Source organism: Urocitellus parryii, chromosome 5, assembly GCF_045843805.1.
Source record: "Urocitellus parryii isolate mUroPar1 chromosome 5, mUroPar1.hap1, whole genome shotgun sequence".
NCBI lineage: Eukaryota > Metazoa > Chordata > Mammalia > Rodentia > Sciuridae > Urocitellus > Urocitellus parryii.
Genome location: NC_135535.1, coordinates 158459737 through 158476696, shown reverse-complemented (window position 1 = coordinate 158476696; position 16960 = coordinate 158459737). Strand labels below are relative to the sequence as shown.

The following is a 16960-nucleotide window of genomic DNA, read 5'->3' as shown; positions in this document are numbered from 1 at the left end:
TCCCACTTCACAGGCTGAGGCCCGAAGAGAAATGGGTGGCTGACCTTGCACAGACAGGCTCATGCTGGGTGAAACCTAGGAACCCAAGCCCCTTGACTCAGTATTCAGCACTCTTTCAACCCATAATTCAGTGTCCCTGGGCAGAGGATCCCTTAACACATTTCAGTCCAGTGACACCCCAAGAGCTTTCCTGTTATGATTCATATTCTGGGCAGAATCTTTCCCAGATATATGGTGTAGCTAGGGGTTGGGGTTGTGGCTCAGCGGTAGAGCCTAGCATATGCAAAGACCTGGGTTCGATCCTCAGCACCACATAAAAATAAACAAATGTATAAAAAAATTGTGTAGCTAGGTTACAACTACAGATTAACATTTAGAGGGAGCTGGCATGAGAATTTAATATAATCACTATTTCTCATAACAGCAATTTCAGTGTTGATTTTTACACAGTACAAAACTACAGTTTGTACAGTCAAAAGCAAAATGCACACAAGCCAGCTTCCTTGGGCTCCTAAAATAACACGTACCTTTCAAATGTGCTTGACCCAATGCAGATTGCTGACCACCAGAGACTTGGGGCAGAGAGTCCCAAGAAAGTTTGTCACTTACTCAAGGAGACACTCAAAACAGTAAAGTCTAATGTTACTGATCTCTGCAGATTAACTATAAAACTTGGCCTCTGGGAAAGTTCCTTCCCTATTCACACCATGTTAGTCTTCTTTGAATATCTGATATGCTGAGATGCCTCAATTCAGGTTATTTCTGAGGAGCTAAACAGGGGCAAACTACATTAGCCTATTGGATTATGGGTTAATCTGACCTAGAGGCAAAGCATTTAATCCCAGTGAGGGAGAATAAGAAAAAGATTTCAACACATGACCTCTCTTATGGTACTGGAGCTGATAAGAATGCAAATAAGAGGAAGTATATAGGGGCTGTGTTTGTGGCTCAATGGTAGAGCACTTGCCTAGCACAGGTGAGGCATGGGTTCGATCCTCGGCACCATGTTAAAAAAGAACATGAGATATAGGTATTGTATCATCTATAACTAAAAATATATTTTTTAAAAAAGAAAGTATATAGGTCTCATAGCCCCTGCACCTCCTAAAACAGCATCTTTAACACAGCAGGAGCTCAACAAAACTAACAATTCTCTAAGTCCATTCATCTAGTTTACTCCAAGAGCCAAATTAAGAGCCCATGGCTTCGCTACTAAGAAAGCCAGCACTGCCAGATGATGAGGTGTCCACAAAGGCTGGACTCTTCCGGGATGTGGGCAGCTACTGAATGGCCTTCTCAAACTACAAGCTTCATTCTGCCAGACTTTCACCACTCACACTACTCATCTGCTCCCAAAAGAAAGAAAGTTAGAAAGTTCTTTGGAAAGTACTTTGGAAGACTTGTCTTCAAAAATCACAAAATGAGCTGAGCATGGCAACACATGCCTATAAGGATTTTAAGTCTGAGACCAGCCTAGACAACTCAGGGAGACCCTGTCTCAAGATAAATTTTTTAAAAGTGTTAGGGATGTAGATCAGGGGTACAGAACTTGCCTGGCGTGCAAAAGGTGTTGGGTTCAATCACCAGTACCACAAAAAAAAAAAAAAAAAAAGGTTAGATTCTGATATGGGTTCTGACTCTAGTTTGAGTCCAGAGAAGGCATATTTTGTTATTAGTGCTTAAACCCAGGGGCACTCTATCACTGAGCCACATCCTCAGCCCTTTTAATTTTTATTTTAAGACTGGGTCTTGCTAAGCTGCTTAGGGCCTAAGTTGCTGAGGATAGCCTCAAACGTGATCCTCCTGCCTCAGCCTCCAGAGTCTCTGGATTTGGAGGTGTACACTACCACAGGCTGGCCAGAATATAACTTCTTATTCAACACTTTTCTTAAACCAGGTGCATCAACACCATCCAAGGAGCTTAATGAATCTTCTAGAGGTTCTTTAAAAGTGCAGTATGGAGCCCAGAAATGTGTCTTTTGAAAAACCTCCCCCAGGTGTTTCTGACAGGCATACCATGATTTTAAAATGTTCCCATCTCTTTCTTTTATAAAAGAATCATCCAACAGCTAACTTAGCATAATACTTAGACACAATCATCAAAGTTAGTGACTACCCAGATCTCCAAGGGGGAAACAGATACCCACTAAGCTTTCTTGCCAACTGTCCAAGTTAGAGACTAGCCACATCAATCCATTAGATCAACTAATTATTCCTGGCTAATATTTATTCTTTGGCCAGACACTAATGAAAATCAAAATCTTCCACCCTGTAATCCTTCCACTTTCTTCACCTCTAATACAAATGCATGATTCAACATCCAGCAGTTCTTCCAGAAAGCAGAAATCTGAGCTTTAAAGCAAGAATGGGCAGTTGAGGAAAGGAAAAACCTGTTTTCACCCACTGCCTTAGTCCTAAGATCAAATGGTCTAAGGACCAAACCTCAGTTTAGAGGGTGAAGTTAAAATATAAAATAAACCCAAAGAGTTAGTATATTTATCCTTACTGTACTTATGTTCTAAAAATACACAAACCAAAGGTAACTCAACATTTTTGTCTTTCATGTTACATTCTGCAGAACTTCAAGTGCAAAGCAAACAGGTAAGAAAACACTATTGTCTTTAGAGCTTCAAAAGGCATTAGAGTTTATCAGCAAAACAGATCACAAGCCCAAAGGGAAAACTCCCTTGGGTCATTAAAGAAGTGAGAACTGAGCAACAAAACTAAACATCATTCCAAGTAACCAGTAGTTACTGCAGATAAAGGAAAGGAAAATGTGTACACACACACACACACACACACACACACGTAATTTTTCTTTTTTTTTTTCCTTTTGAGACAGAGTCTTGTTATGTTGCCCAGGTTGGTTTCCAACTCCTAGGCTCAAGCAATCCGCCTGCCTCAGCCTCCCAAGTAACCGCAAGCACAGGGGCACCACCATGCTTGGTATGATTCAGAAATGTTTTGAGTGACTGAATCATCACTTCTTAGGCAATCAACAGCAAAACCACATACTTCCCCTAAGATTCCACTATGTGAGTCAAGATGTCAGTAACTGAGCAGTTCATCTTGAAAAGTTTAACAATCCATAGGTTCCCTTCCAGCCATATTTTGTCAAGGTCAGATATGCATACTCAGTACTACTCAACAAGCACTTCCAAAATTAACAGCTCTACACTTAATACTGGAATAATCAGGAAAGCATCTTTCCATCTGAGACACAAAATAATCCTGGCTACAGAAAGGAGACAGAATACAATGTGCCCACGTCATCCGGAGGGCACTCAGAGAAAACCAATGTGACTAAGCTTATAAAACCTAATGGGCGAAACATTGCTTTAAGGTCATTTTATTTACTTGCTTGTTATCAGGACAAAGAATGAAGTAAAGACATAGGATGATTATGTCAAGTTAAATTCTTAGAACCTCTCTTCTAAAATACATCATGTAGTTCGGTGGTACACAGTACTCTAAGGAACTTAAACGAGGAGAGAAGAGTAAAATGCATAAAATTAAGTTCTATAAGCAGAAGATCATGCCAAGCAATACAGAGGAAAAGAGTGATTATGGGCTTTTTAGGTAAATACACTCTTGGCCTAAGGCAACTAGGTAGGACAAAGGGAAAAACTCATTCAAGCTTGCATATGATGTCTTATTAAATTTGCTATGAACTCTCAGAGTCTATTAAAATACATAGCTAAGTGACTTACTGTGCATATGCACAGAGGCTATCTTTCAAAGTACAAAAGAAGTGTATTGACTTTTGAAGACTAGAAAAGGGAATTTCTTGGATAATAAGATCTACTGAAATAAGCCCATGTTCTTCACCCAGAACAGCCTTAATTTCTCTGAACACATCAACAGCTAGGGAAGAAGAGAGCTGAGTTTCTCCCTCCATTTACCTGTCTTACTAAACCTTTGTCATGGAGTTAAGAAACACAGATTTTTCCAAATTTTTAACTATTTGTAAAAATACCATCCCTTTGAAAGTCATGCTGCTATCAGAGATGAGAAATACTAAACATCTGAACAACCTAAGTAAGTTGCTAAGGCTACTTCTCTAGAGATTTCTGAAATGCAAATTTGTTCTAAAGAATAAAACAGGTACCTATCTGCGGGTCTCCAACTGACCCTCAGCCTTTGAAAAAAATTGCCTTTGAAAAGTCTGCCTTCCAAGTCCAGTCTCCAAGGAGCCACTTTTAAAGACTGACAGCAATACAAATTACCTTTCATCTATAAACCAGTGAACTGTGCCAGGTCCTGTAAGGTTCAGCTGACTTCCCTCTCCACTGTGGAAACTAGTTCTGCCTCTATTTGCATATTCATTTCAATATTACTGGCCTTTGAACTAGTTAAAACATCTGCCTGATTTCCTCATTCTGAGTAAAATCTTCTTTTTAAAAATAAGACTTTTTGGACAATTTTAGGTTCACAGAAAAACTGATAGAAAGGTACATAAAATCCTCATATAACCCCTGTGGCACTCATGTAAAAACTAACATGTATAAATAACCTTTAAAATAAAATCCTCAACTTGTTCATTTTATATCTATATGCAGGTCATGATTTTACTTGATGAACATTATCTTTTAACAAAAGCTAGAGATCTTTATAATTCCTCCAATCTCAACCCCTCCCCAGAAATGATTAGAAACATAAAAGCTTGTATAAATAATTATAAAAGAGTTAAGGACATCCTGAAGGCCAGTCATTGGGGCCCATATTCCCTAGTTAAAAATGCATAGCCTTGGTATTATAAAAGGCCCTATTACAATTAAAGTAAGCCCAAGATTCCTATGTCTTTGGTAGGTGAGAATTTTAGAAACACTATTGTATATAGCCACTATTTAAAATTCTCCAGGAAAAGCCCTACAGCCAAAATAAAAAGGAAAGCAGTTCTGACCCATACTAAACATGGATGAACCTTGAAAACACTGTAATAAATGAAAACAGTCAATCCCAAAAGATCATATCATGAGAAACTACATATATGAAATTCAATGAAACTTTTTTTAATATAAAATGTCCTGAACAAGCAAATCAGCAGACAGAAGTAGACTGGTAGTTTCCTAGAAGTAGAGGAAAATAAGGAAATGACTGCAGAATACAAGGTTTCTTTGGAAAGTGTTCTAAAACTGACTGTGGTGATGGCTGCACAAATCTCTGAATATACAAAACATTCACTGAGCTTTACACTTAAAAAGCACCATGACCCAGCAATGCCATCTGTGATCACTGGATGTTCTCTCAGCTAAGACTAGCTCCCTAAGATTCTTTGGATTCACGAGCTTTCTTTAAGAAAGAAAAGGTGGGGGGGACTCTTCTGAAAAATTTCCAAATGAGCCAAAGACAACAGAAACTGCAGTTCCAGAATTGAGAGTACAATTCTGAACTCCAAATAAGATCGAACATAAGTTTCTAAGCAACTTAGACATTTGCAGAACAGGCTGGATGTGGTGGCACACGGCTGCAATGCTAGCAGCTTGGGAGGCTGAGACAGGAAGATGGCAAGTTCAAAGCCAGTCTCAGCAACTTAGCAAAGTCCTAAGCAACTTAGCAAGACCCCATCTCAAAATAAAAAAATAAAAAAACAGGTTGGGTATCTGTTGGGTTCAATCCCTGGTACTGAAAAAGAGGGGGGAAAAAAAGGAGAAAAATAAATTTGTAGGACAATTATGTATAAAACTAGACAAAGAAAGTCATTACTGTCTAAAAGCTTATTTTTAAGAACTTAGAAACACAATTACTGTTAAAATGATGAAACTCTGTAAAACCATTGTTTTCTTTGGCAATTCCTGAATACACACTACAGCAACTCCCTAGGACATGTGAGAAAGACAGTCACCTTAGAGTCCTCCCAGAACTGACTTCTCATCACTTCTATGACTCTGAAAGACATGTTGATGTGTTCTGCAGAAAGGCAGCTATGTGGCCCTAGAAAGTCACCACTGGTAATCAAAAGCTCCAACTTTAGCAATCACTAAGAAGCTGTGAGACTTTGTCACATTATTGAACTTCTATGTGACTGGAATTTGCTCATCTGCAAAAATAAAAAATTCACAGGGGAAAAAAAACACTACCATCTACTCCTAGGGTTGTTATAAATATTAAATGAGGTAAGAAAATGACTGCAGATAATAAATACTTAATAAATATTGATAAGCCTGAATTCTCTGATGGTAAACATTTTCCTTTCCTCTTAGCAATCAGCTAGGATAAGCAACCTTTGCTGAGTTCAAGCAAAATAACAAAGAAGCCAGAGAGGCTCTCAATAGGTCAACTCCCACACCTCTGTTATATTTTCTTGCAGATGGTGGTAATAAAATGCATTTTAGTGAGGAGCTGCGCCTCAGTTTGGTAAGAATTATGTTGAGTCAACAACCTACTAAATCAGTCAGAAGGCTGCAAGTGCCCTCTTACCTACCAAAAAAATAGAATTAAATCACTTACCCACTATGTTTGCAAATCATAAACTTGTATATTTTCAGTCATTCAAACAGAAGCTATTAACTGTTACATCTTGATTCTTGGAAAATCATCTGAAGAAAATGCTTTTCAAAATGGACTGAGTGATACACCCCAAGTTTTCTTCCACCCTGAACAAACAAACTGATACACACATATACACACACAAACACACACACACACACATTTTTAAAAATAAAAAAAATTAAAACTAGACAAGGAACAAATCCTCCACAGCATTCTCATATCTGCCCTGGACTGCCTTCTCTTAAGAGTTAGAAAACTTGTTTTCTATTTGCCTCAAATGTCTCAAAGACTAGATACCATTAAGACTGGAATTCAGAAACTAAATCTATTCGATTTTAGAACCATCTGCCAAAATGCAGTTCAAAACAGCACATTTAAATACTTCAGAAGAAGCATTCAGATACCATGGGCTCCCCAATACTGAGCATAGAGTGTAAATAAACCACAAGAGCTACTTCAACTCTAAAATGTTCCAGAGGATTATGATTTTAGCCATGAAATAAACTATTTAAAATGGTTTTTTACAACTCTAAATTTGACCTTTAACAGGACCCTTTAAATAATAAAAATCGAGGCTTTTTTGTTCCCATCAAATGTTAATAATATTTATAGATATTATAAATATAACATAGGCTCTACTCAAAAGGAAGGGCATCTCACATTTACAAAGTACCTATGCTGCTTCAGGCAGGGTTCTTGGTGCTCTCTTCAAGTGTTTACTTGCAGATGACAGAAATTAACATTTGTTGCCCAAAGCTAAATCTAAAAGTTCTATATTAAGAAAACCCAATAGGTATGAAAAGTGGGACAACCACTTTGGAAACCTGTTTGGCATAACACACTGTGATACAGGAAGTGTACTTATGTATTTATGTTTTAGGGTTACAAAAGGCAAGTTCAAGAATGTAACAGTAACATTCATAATAACCAAAACACTAGAAACACAAATGTTCTTCAACTACAGAATGAATAAATTAATTGTGATACATTTATACATTGTATATATTATACACTGCCTTGCTACATAAGAGCCTAGCTAGATCTCACAGACAAAATGTTGAAAAAAAAGATCAATCATAGCCCAGCACAATGGTGCATGCCTATAATCCCAGCTACTTAGGAGGCTGAATCAGAAGGATCACAAGTTCAAGGCCAGCCTGTGCAATTTAGCAAGATCTTATCTCAAAACAAAAAATGAGAAGGGTTAAGAATTAGCTTGGTAATTTTAAAAAAGTGGTGGTTGTGGGGTGGGATGTAACTTGGTGGTAGAGCAACCCTGGGTTCAATTCTCAGTACCACAAATTAAAATTTTTTAAAATGTCATTCACAGAAGAGAATATACTGTATGTTTCCATTTAAAGTTCAAAATCACCAAACCTAATCTACAGTGAGAAGAATGATTACTTTTGGTAGATATCAATTGGGAAGGAATGTGGGAAGCCCACTGGAGTGCTGAAAATTTTTAGACCTTCATCTGGACAGTAGTATAGTGCATCATATGGAAATATTTACTGACCTATACAGTTAAGATTTGTGCCCTTCGTTGTATTTTTTGTTTGTTTTTTAATTCAAATATGATTTACTCACTTCATGGGACAACAGGACACACAAATGACAATATGACAGAAGACTGGGCTAGGAGGACTATTCTGCATCTTCTGCCTATACAACAGGAAATTCATTCATTCATCAAATTTTACATATGCCTATTTCATGTCAAAAAAAACTAATGTGGCTATATTAAGTTTTAAAAAGTTATTAGATTAAAAACTTGACTCACTAGGTAAGATGTAACAATACAAAATCTGTACACATCTAGCACAAAATTTCAACATATACTACAACAAAATCTAATATAATCACAAGGAGAAACAGACGATTGTTAAAACACATGTTTTAAAGAGACATCCATAAAATAGGAAATCCAAAGGTTAACAGACATTTAAAGGGGTACTTGACCTCAACAGTAACCAGGAAATGCACATTAAGTCTTACCTGCCTACCAGACTGGCAAAAAAAAAAATCAAGATTTATAAATGTCAAATTCATCAAAGCTGTACAGAAATAAGAACTCCCACAAACTGTTGACAGTATGCATTGGCCTTTTTAGAAAAGTGTGACAGCATCTAGCAAATTCAAGGGTGTGGGCTTTACAATCCAGCAATATCACTCCTGGGTATAAATGAGGATAAATTACAGTTTAGTCCTACAATGAAATGCCATATAGCAATGAAAATGAGTCAACTAAGTGACATGTGACAATGTGGACAAATCTCAAATACTGAACAACAAAGAAAAAAAAATCACAAAAAATAAACATAAATCCATTTACTTCAAACTAAAAGAAACAAAACTTAATGATGCACCCATAGGTGATAACATGGCTTTTAAAAAAATGGCAAGGAAATAATTATCCTAATAGGACAGTGGTTACCCCTAGAAGGAACAGAAGGAGATATCTGTAACAGGGTAGGCACAAGAGGTTCAGGGTAAATGTTCTATTTCTTAACATGCATATTACATGATTGTTTTCTTTATTATTCTGTAAAATATAGATATGTGCTTTAAAGGCTCTTCTGTATGTTTAATAAACTTCATATAAAAGCATCTATAATTTCAATAGAGAATGAGCTCTTCTTCTTCCCTTTCCTCATCATGCTGAATGAAACATGAACCTCATTAAGTGGAACCCAGAGCAGCTACCCTCGACCAGAAGGGGATCCCACTACTGATGGTGGGATCACAAGACAGAGGTGGCCTGGAACCTCAAAGACCCAAAGGAATGGTCATATCGGGCAAGAGTGCCTACTCCTAATTTCTCTTACTTTAAAGAAATACATCCTTGTCTTTTAAAAACTCTACTAAGCTTTTTCTGTTATATATAGTCAAGCCAAATCCTTACACATGCAGTAATTTAGACAAATGAAAAACTTTCCCACAATGAAGTCATCCAACAGCACAAAGACTCCCCAAGAGCACTGTCAGCACTCACACCCAACAGGGCAGTGTAGGAGGGATTGCTATGCACCAAGGCAGCTGAACCACAGGACTTTGAAAGGCCCTTCATGAAGGCAATTAGGATGCTAAGGTTACCACTGGGACAAAGCAGCTCTGGGCGTGCCAAAGCCGTGACAACACTTTGCCTCTGAATCTAGTCTTCAATTGTGACCAGTGGGAATATTTCTTTTCCGTAACAGTTACATCCTATCCATTTTTAAGATTCTGCTCAAGCATTAACTTGTACCTTTTAAAACTAACTTGACCTCAACTTCAGCATGCTGGTTACTCTTCCTTTCTCCTCCAGATCCTCCATTCAACTTTCTCCAACTCTGCTGTGCATCTCACAAGGCTGCCCTCCGAATTAAATCAACCCAGGCTTCCTTCTCCTCGGTTTCCAGCTGGGTTGGGTAGGGAATCAGAGGGTGGGAAAACATGATGTCCTTCCTCCTGGGCTACTGGTGACAGTGGCTGCAATCCTCCAGGCTAGCCCCTCCTTTAGCCAAACTCTGTCAAGTTTCCAGAAACTACTTTTTCCCCTGCCCTCTCAGGCCTAAGAATGGCAAAGGCTCCCCCCAGCCCTGGGACGTCTGGCCATCCCCTATTGGTTTTCCTTAACCCTGACCAGCCTTCGTAGACAGTCTCTTAACCTCAGTCACGCTGTGGGGGTGTGCAGAGAGAAGAGGTACATTCAACACACTACTTACAGCTTTCACTATTGCATCTTTCCAGAAGATTCCTATCTCCCCTCACCCCACAGTATGGTTTTCCTTTCAGTAATTGGGTTCTCGATGTTTACACAAGTGGACTGATTTACTACAAATCAATTCTCTATAGAAAATTCTTAACCCCAGGATGGTTCTTAACTCTGCCACCTAGGTGTACAAACTGTATATGATATTAGATTGGGCAATGTCGAATTAAGAAGGCAAATGTTACTAAGAATTCTTGACACACAGACTGCAAAACTAAGCCAAATACTGGGATTTGGGTGTTTATCTATTTATAACTCCCCTTTTGTTTAGACCAAAGGCTGTAGAAGGTATCATAGTACCACTTCATTTATAAGATTGAAACAATACCAAATATTGTTCATCCTATAATGGCCACCCAAATGTCAATAAATTTTAAATGTCCTATCTACCAGTTCCAATGAATTTTATCTTTCTTCTAATTTTATAAACAAACAAAAAATAGGCACAAATAATATAAATGAGCTTTTAATTCAGTTTATTGCTTACATTCCATTCAAAATTCGGGGGGGGGGGGGGGATCCGGAAAAAGGTTTCAGGGAGTTCAAAGATAACACTCAAAGACATGTAAAGATTTGACTTTGAACCAAGAACCAAAACCCCAAACTGAGGGAGGTTTGCTGTTCTTGAAATCAAGAAGACTGATGAAATACTGAGAAGAAAAGCATTTCTTAAAAATTCTGCTCTGCTGCAGTCCATGCTACACACTCTCCAAGGTTATTCTAAAGCAGCAGGGCTTGATTCACAGTCACAACAACTGTAAGTAACAAGGGAACAGACCCACCAACTCTAAGACTCATTTGCCAATCTATAGTAAAGCACAGACTACACTGACACCCAGTTATCTCTGTTAGGGAAGTTCTGACTATGGTTTCTCAACCTCAGCATTACTGACATTCCTAGTTAGATCATTCTATTTGTGAACTGTGTACATTGTAGGATGTTTGGTTGCATTCTTCATTCCCACCCAACAGACGAAGGTCTCAGGTGTGCCAACCAAAAAGGTCTCCCAGAGATTGCTAGATGTTCCTGGGGAGCAAACATGCTCCAGTTTGAGAACCACTGCCCTAGATAAACAATTACCACTCAAACCCCACGCAGTACTACCAGGCCACAAATGCTAACCTTGATTTACCTGTGATACCAGCTAATTTAATCATCATCTTTGAATGGGAAAATAGAAAAGTGATCTAAGGAGTACACCTGGCTTTATTAAGTACCTTTTCCTTTAAACTACAAGTATTTGGCAACTTGCAAAGTAACGCCGCCCACTGGCACTTAGAAGAATATGGATGAAAAGAAAGGCTGCTGAAAGAGAGACAGGAGGCTACCAAGTTGCCGGATTTGAATTCCCTTTGAAAGCATCACGTCTCTCAGAAGAGGAACATACTTGTTTTATTTTCACTGGGACACAGATGGAAAGTATTAACAGTCATTGACATGCACATGTGAGCAAATGGGAAAAGGCAGGCAAACCACCCTCCTCAAATGAGGACAAAATTGAGAGCAGAAATGCACTGAAGAGTGACAGCCCAAGCTCCCTCGTGTGGATTCAGCTGTTACGTGTGAGTGTCAGATGATTTCAGGTGTTCTCTCAGCATCTGTCCACACAAGCGGTTTTCACCCCTATCAAACCCAATCTTTTTTAATAACAAATATTTTATAATGCCCCTTTACTATTCTGAAGTGAAATCCAAAGATTATAATATTGTATCTATAGAGATACAAACTTTAAATTTCAATATTATGACCTAACTACAATGTAGAATAAACAAGATTTTAATGTTTTTCTTTTTTTACTGATGTATTATGATTATACATAATAGTGGAATTCATCATATCTTATTTGTGCACGCACATAACATAAAACAATCAATCTCACTCCCCAATACCTTCCCTCCTGCCTCCCTCAAACCACTTGCTGTTTTACTAATCTCCCTTCTATTATTATCATAGCTATCTTAATTAGTGCATTATAATTATATATAATCATATATGTGTGTATGCACAAGCGTGCGCACACACACACAGACATGAGATTCATTGCGGTATACTCACATAAGGACACAGTATAACTTGGTAGATTTCATTCCTCTGTACTTCCCCAGGCCATCCCTTCCTCCCTCCTTCTCAATCCCTTCTTCTACATAGTGTTCCTAACAAGAAAATTTTATAATGAAATGTATTTTCAGACAAGACTATATTAGAAGACAAAGACTCCCTTCTCCTTCACCCCAACATTTCCAAAGTGCTCCCTAGAGGGCAGAGCAATCCAATCTTTGTGTTCTACACTAACCCTCTCTTGTCAGTCCCAGTGGATAGTCAGCAAACTCAGTTCCATATCATGAACATACACCATTGGCACAAGGTAGATAAGAGGGAGGGGTCTGAAGTCAGACCATCTGAGGTATGATCTGGCCCGCTACTTCACTGTTGTGATATCTGCTATAAGTATAGTTTTTCAACTATTAAAGAAGGATGCCAGCATATTTTTCAAATGGTTTTTATGAAAATTGAGTAAATATGTAGAATATATATATTTTGTACCTAGTATATAATATATGCTCAATAAAAGTTAACTATAAGAGTGATGCTATTATTGCTGACTCCACCTTGTATTGGTTCCTGGCTTTTGCTCCTCTTATTCTGCTAGCAGAAGGGATGAGTGACTTGGGTATCCATTTAACAGAGATGTTCCAAAAAAAGGATTCATATGCAATATAAGAAGCTGCATCATATAATTATATGATCAATATCATAATTAACAGTTTTTAATTGTGAGAGTCTATGAGATACTGCCTTGCACCGAGGTTTTTTTTCATTCATTTGCATCCTTTCTTCCGAGTCAGAGGCCCAAGAACTTGTCTTATATATCACATAAACTATTTAGAGCATGCTGAACTTCGATCATGACAGTTTAGTGTCCTGTTGAGAACCCCAGTGCTGGCCATTGGTTCTTTACCATTTAGCCTATAGAACATTGCAATCAAGGAGGGGATGACAGCTTTTCCAGTACAAGCATTTCACGCAACCTGTACATTATCTTCAGGAAATGATAACTATCAAGGGCCACTCACACTTACATAAATTAATCCTTACAGCAAAAAGCAAAGCAATACTGAACATTCTAGATTATTAGGTGAGGAAGTAAAAGATATGGCAACAGCTGAGAAATATTTCAAAAGAAAACTGACTCCAAAGTTAATACTCTAAATAAATGCAATCACTGCTTAGACTGCTAAAGTTCACTCATAAGCCCTAGAAGAAATAAGCACAACTCTGTATATGGAGAAATATCCTACTTAAATATAGAAATCTATAATTTATGTAAACATATCAATCTATAAGAGGAAAATAAAAAACTTCCAATTGTTATAAGCCATTCTGCATGAACATTCCAAAACGCTAATAGTGATTATGTCTGGGTGATGAAATTATTGCAAGCAGGAGAGGACATGAGAGATTTGTCTCCTTCTCTTATTTACAGTTTACAATGTTTCTAACATAATGTTCTTATAATACAAGTTTTAAATTACATAAGGCTATTTATCATCTACTGAAAATCCATGACACTTGGGGCAAGAATATATTTCGAGAACTTATCATCAGGCTCTGTATATAAACCAAGTATTCCTTTGCTCTTACATTCAGGAAAAACAACTTTAAACCAGGAGGGATCACAACTTAGTTTCCCTCTTCATTATCCCTCCTGAAGACTTTACAGGTTTACCACTACAGAAAGTCAGTGCTAATATAAGAACCATACAACTAGTTTTTGACAGTTTCTCAATGACAACAACCAACTCTCTAGGTTAATGAGATAAAGAGAAATTTGTTATTTAAAAAAAAATTATACCTTTATTTTATTTATTCATTTTTATGTGGTGCCTTGCATATACTAGGCAAGCACTCTACCACTGAGCCATAACCACAGCCGTGGGAAACTTGTTCTTAAATCACTGATAGTGCACAAGGAGATACCAGACTCAGAGTAGTGATTTATTCAACAAAAACTAAACCCAGATACTTTTTCTGTACTGCTGTGGGCTCCCCACAACTTTCATGCTAAAGAGCCTATGCAGAATCACAGAATCATAAATGTCCTAAGAATAGAATGTCATTGTGCATCTTGTAATGCTTTTCTTCCTGCTCAGTGAAAAAAAAAAAAAAAACACATAAAGATTTCAGGAGGGGCTGGGGTTGTGGCTCAGTGGCAGAGTGCTTTCCTTACACATGTGAGGCACTGGGTTCAATCCTCAGCACCACATTTTAAAAAATATTTAAAAAAGATTTCAGGAAGCAAGAAAACAGCTTCCACAAAATCAGGCAACAACTTAAATCCAGACTAGTTCAAAAAAAATTCAACAAGCATTTATTAAGCACTTACTATATTCAGAGCCCTTTGATACTTGTTCACTCATCTCTAAACATATAAACCATGTTATCTGCCTTCCAAGGAATCAAAACTCTAGGAGACAAATGCTGCTAAACTAATACATGAAAGAGCAGCATAAAATGAATAAATAGGAGTTTTTAAACTGCTCTGGTAGTATGAATGAAAGAGATTAAAGTCACCTGCAAGAATTTTCAAAAAGATTTAAGAATTTTAAAGGGACTGGGGATGCAGCACAGTGATAGAGAACTTGCCTGATGTGGGCAAGGTGCCGAGTTGATCTCCAGCACAGAGGCGGGGATTCTAAGGTCTCTGTGTGCTGTATTAATATATTTTGGTCAATTGTTTATTCATCCTGATCATGACTCTCCCCCAAAAGATGGCAACAACGCTCAGCTACCAAAAGAAAACATCAGGGGTAAAATCCCCACCCTCAGATCCTTCCGACTAAAAATAAAAATTCAGGAACAAGAACCGTCTGAGGAGGAGGACCTCGGGGAAAGACTCACCAACATCAGAAGGTCGGTATTAGGCATCTTCCTATTCCGACGTCCTCCCGGCGCCCCCCTTTTGCAGCTTCTGAAAAAGGGAAACAGGTTTGTTTACTTCTAAAGCTTGAGACGGCCCCAATGGTCCACCCAGATTCACCAAAGCAGCCAAGACAGAATATTCTCCCTTTCTGGATCGCTTCGATTTCACTCCCTGATATCACACTCCACCCCAAACCAGAAAATCAGAATCCTGCTGCAACTTGCTTTCCTCCCACAGCGGGCGACGCGGACCCAGATCCAGCCTCCCACAAAGCAGTGCACACGGGCAGACACCAGGGGACACGCCCCGCCCACCCTCGTCAGGGGTCGCCGAGTCCCAGCCCCCCAAGCACCTAACCCGGGCCGAGGGTCGGACCCGGGGTCCCCCCCGCCCCGGCTCCCTCCAGAACAGAAGGGCCAGCGAGCCCGGGCGGCCCGGCCCCTGCTCCCGCGCTCCGTCCACTCCGGGCCTCCCATCCGCTCAGCCCGGACCCCCGGCCCGCGCCCGCCCGGCCTCGGCCGCCCGCCTCCCGGGCTCACTGCGGGCCGGCTCTCCCCAGCCGGAGCCCGCGGGGCCCCTCCACCTCCTCAGCCGGAACCAGCTGGCCGGTTCCTGCCCAGGGTACTCTCCCTCGCCGGCCGTCCCACCTCCCGCGTCTCCTCCTCAGCGCCCGACTGACTCGCGGACCGCGGGGCTGGAGCTCCCAGGGTGGCCACAGCCGCAGAGATTGGAGGTCGGACCGCGGCCGGCCCCGCCCCTCCCGGAAGTGGCTCTGGAGGAGCCAGCTGCCTCCCGGAGCCCCGGCGTGCGCGGTCCCGCCGCTGCCGGCCGCGAGCACGTCCCGTCGCGGCACCAGGTCCCCCTTCTCCTCGGGGCCCCACAGCGCGTGCGCGCCGCCTGCTGGCCAGGCAGGGGTTCCCGGGCCTTTCAGGGAAGGTCTCCGGCACTGAGGCCTGGAACTGCAGTTGGTCCCTGTTGGTTACCAGCTTCTCATTCAAGCCACGTTGTTAAAAACAACTTTAGATCACTTTTGGTAACTTTAAGCCCCTGAGAGACTAGGCCAACATGGTCTCTAGGGGAGGGCTTGGAGGTTTTAAAGTATGTTGCCCCTTGTCGCTTTCCTAGCTCAGAGACGATTTGTTCCATTGAGTGCATGACAAAAGGGCACATGTAGACTGTTTAATGGAAATACTACGCCCAAGTGCCCCTTTCCTTCCTCTCCTACACCAGGGGTTGGGCAAACATGCTGCCCACTTTATTTTCATTAGCAATGTTGAGAATCATCTAACAACAGTCAAGTGAAAGGACCCATCAGGGTCACAAATGGCACCCTTCATTTCCATTTGACTATCAAATAGGTTTTCCATGATTTTGCCCATATTGTTATGACACTGATTAACTGGAAGCCAAAGGCAGCATAGTTGCATCCAGGACCTGCATACAGTATTGAAGCCAGATTTAAAATTAGGTAGTCAGTGTAGTTAGGTAAATCCGGTCTAATATCGAGTGAAATCTAAAATGGAGGCCATGCTGACAATGATTCCAGGAAACAGGACAACTCATGGAATGTTAATGAAATCCCGGAAAAGCCCTAGGCCAAAGTCCACCCCAAAGAAATGTTAATGGAACCCAGGAAACAGCCCCCAACAGATATGGAGATAGCCCATCCCAAAGAAGTGATAATGAAGTCCTTATTTGTTTGGCCCACCTGTGTCCCAGCCCTTCCCCCTTATATTCCATCACCAAAACTATAAAAAGGGGAACACATTCATCCTTCAAGGATTCCACCTCTTGG

The 16960-nt window shown here is 40.0% G+C and overlaps 1 protein-coding gene across 4 annotated transcripts in view; it reads right to left on the bottom strand.

The window, feature by feature from the left end:
- Sgpl1 (sphingosine-1-phosphate lyase 1) overlaps positions 1–15897 on the bottom strand; it is a 50475-nt gene extending 34578 nt beyond the window's left edge. For 2 of the 4 annotated variants that reach the window (XM_026405832.2, XM_077798552.1), the window contains exons 1-2: positions 15813–15897; positions 15144–15213 (exon numbers count right to left, since the gene is read on the bottom strand). In XM_026405832.2, coding sequence (XP_026261617.1) covers positions 15144–15170 — 27 coding nt within the window. In that variant the 5' untranslated portion in view covers positions 15171–15213; positions 15813–15897. The other 2 variants (XM_077798551.1, XM_026405833.2) reach the window with 2 other exon arrangements.
- Positions 15898–16960: the final 1063 nt, after the last annotated feature.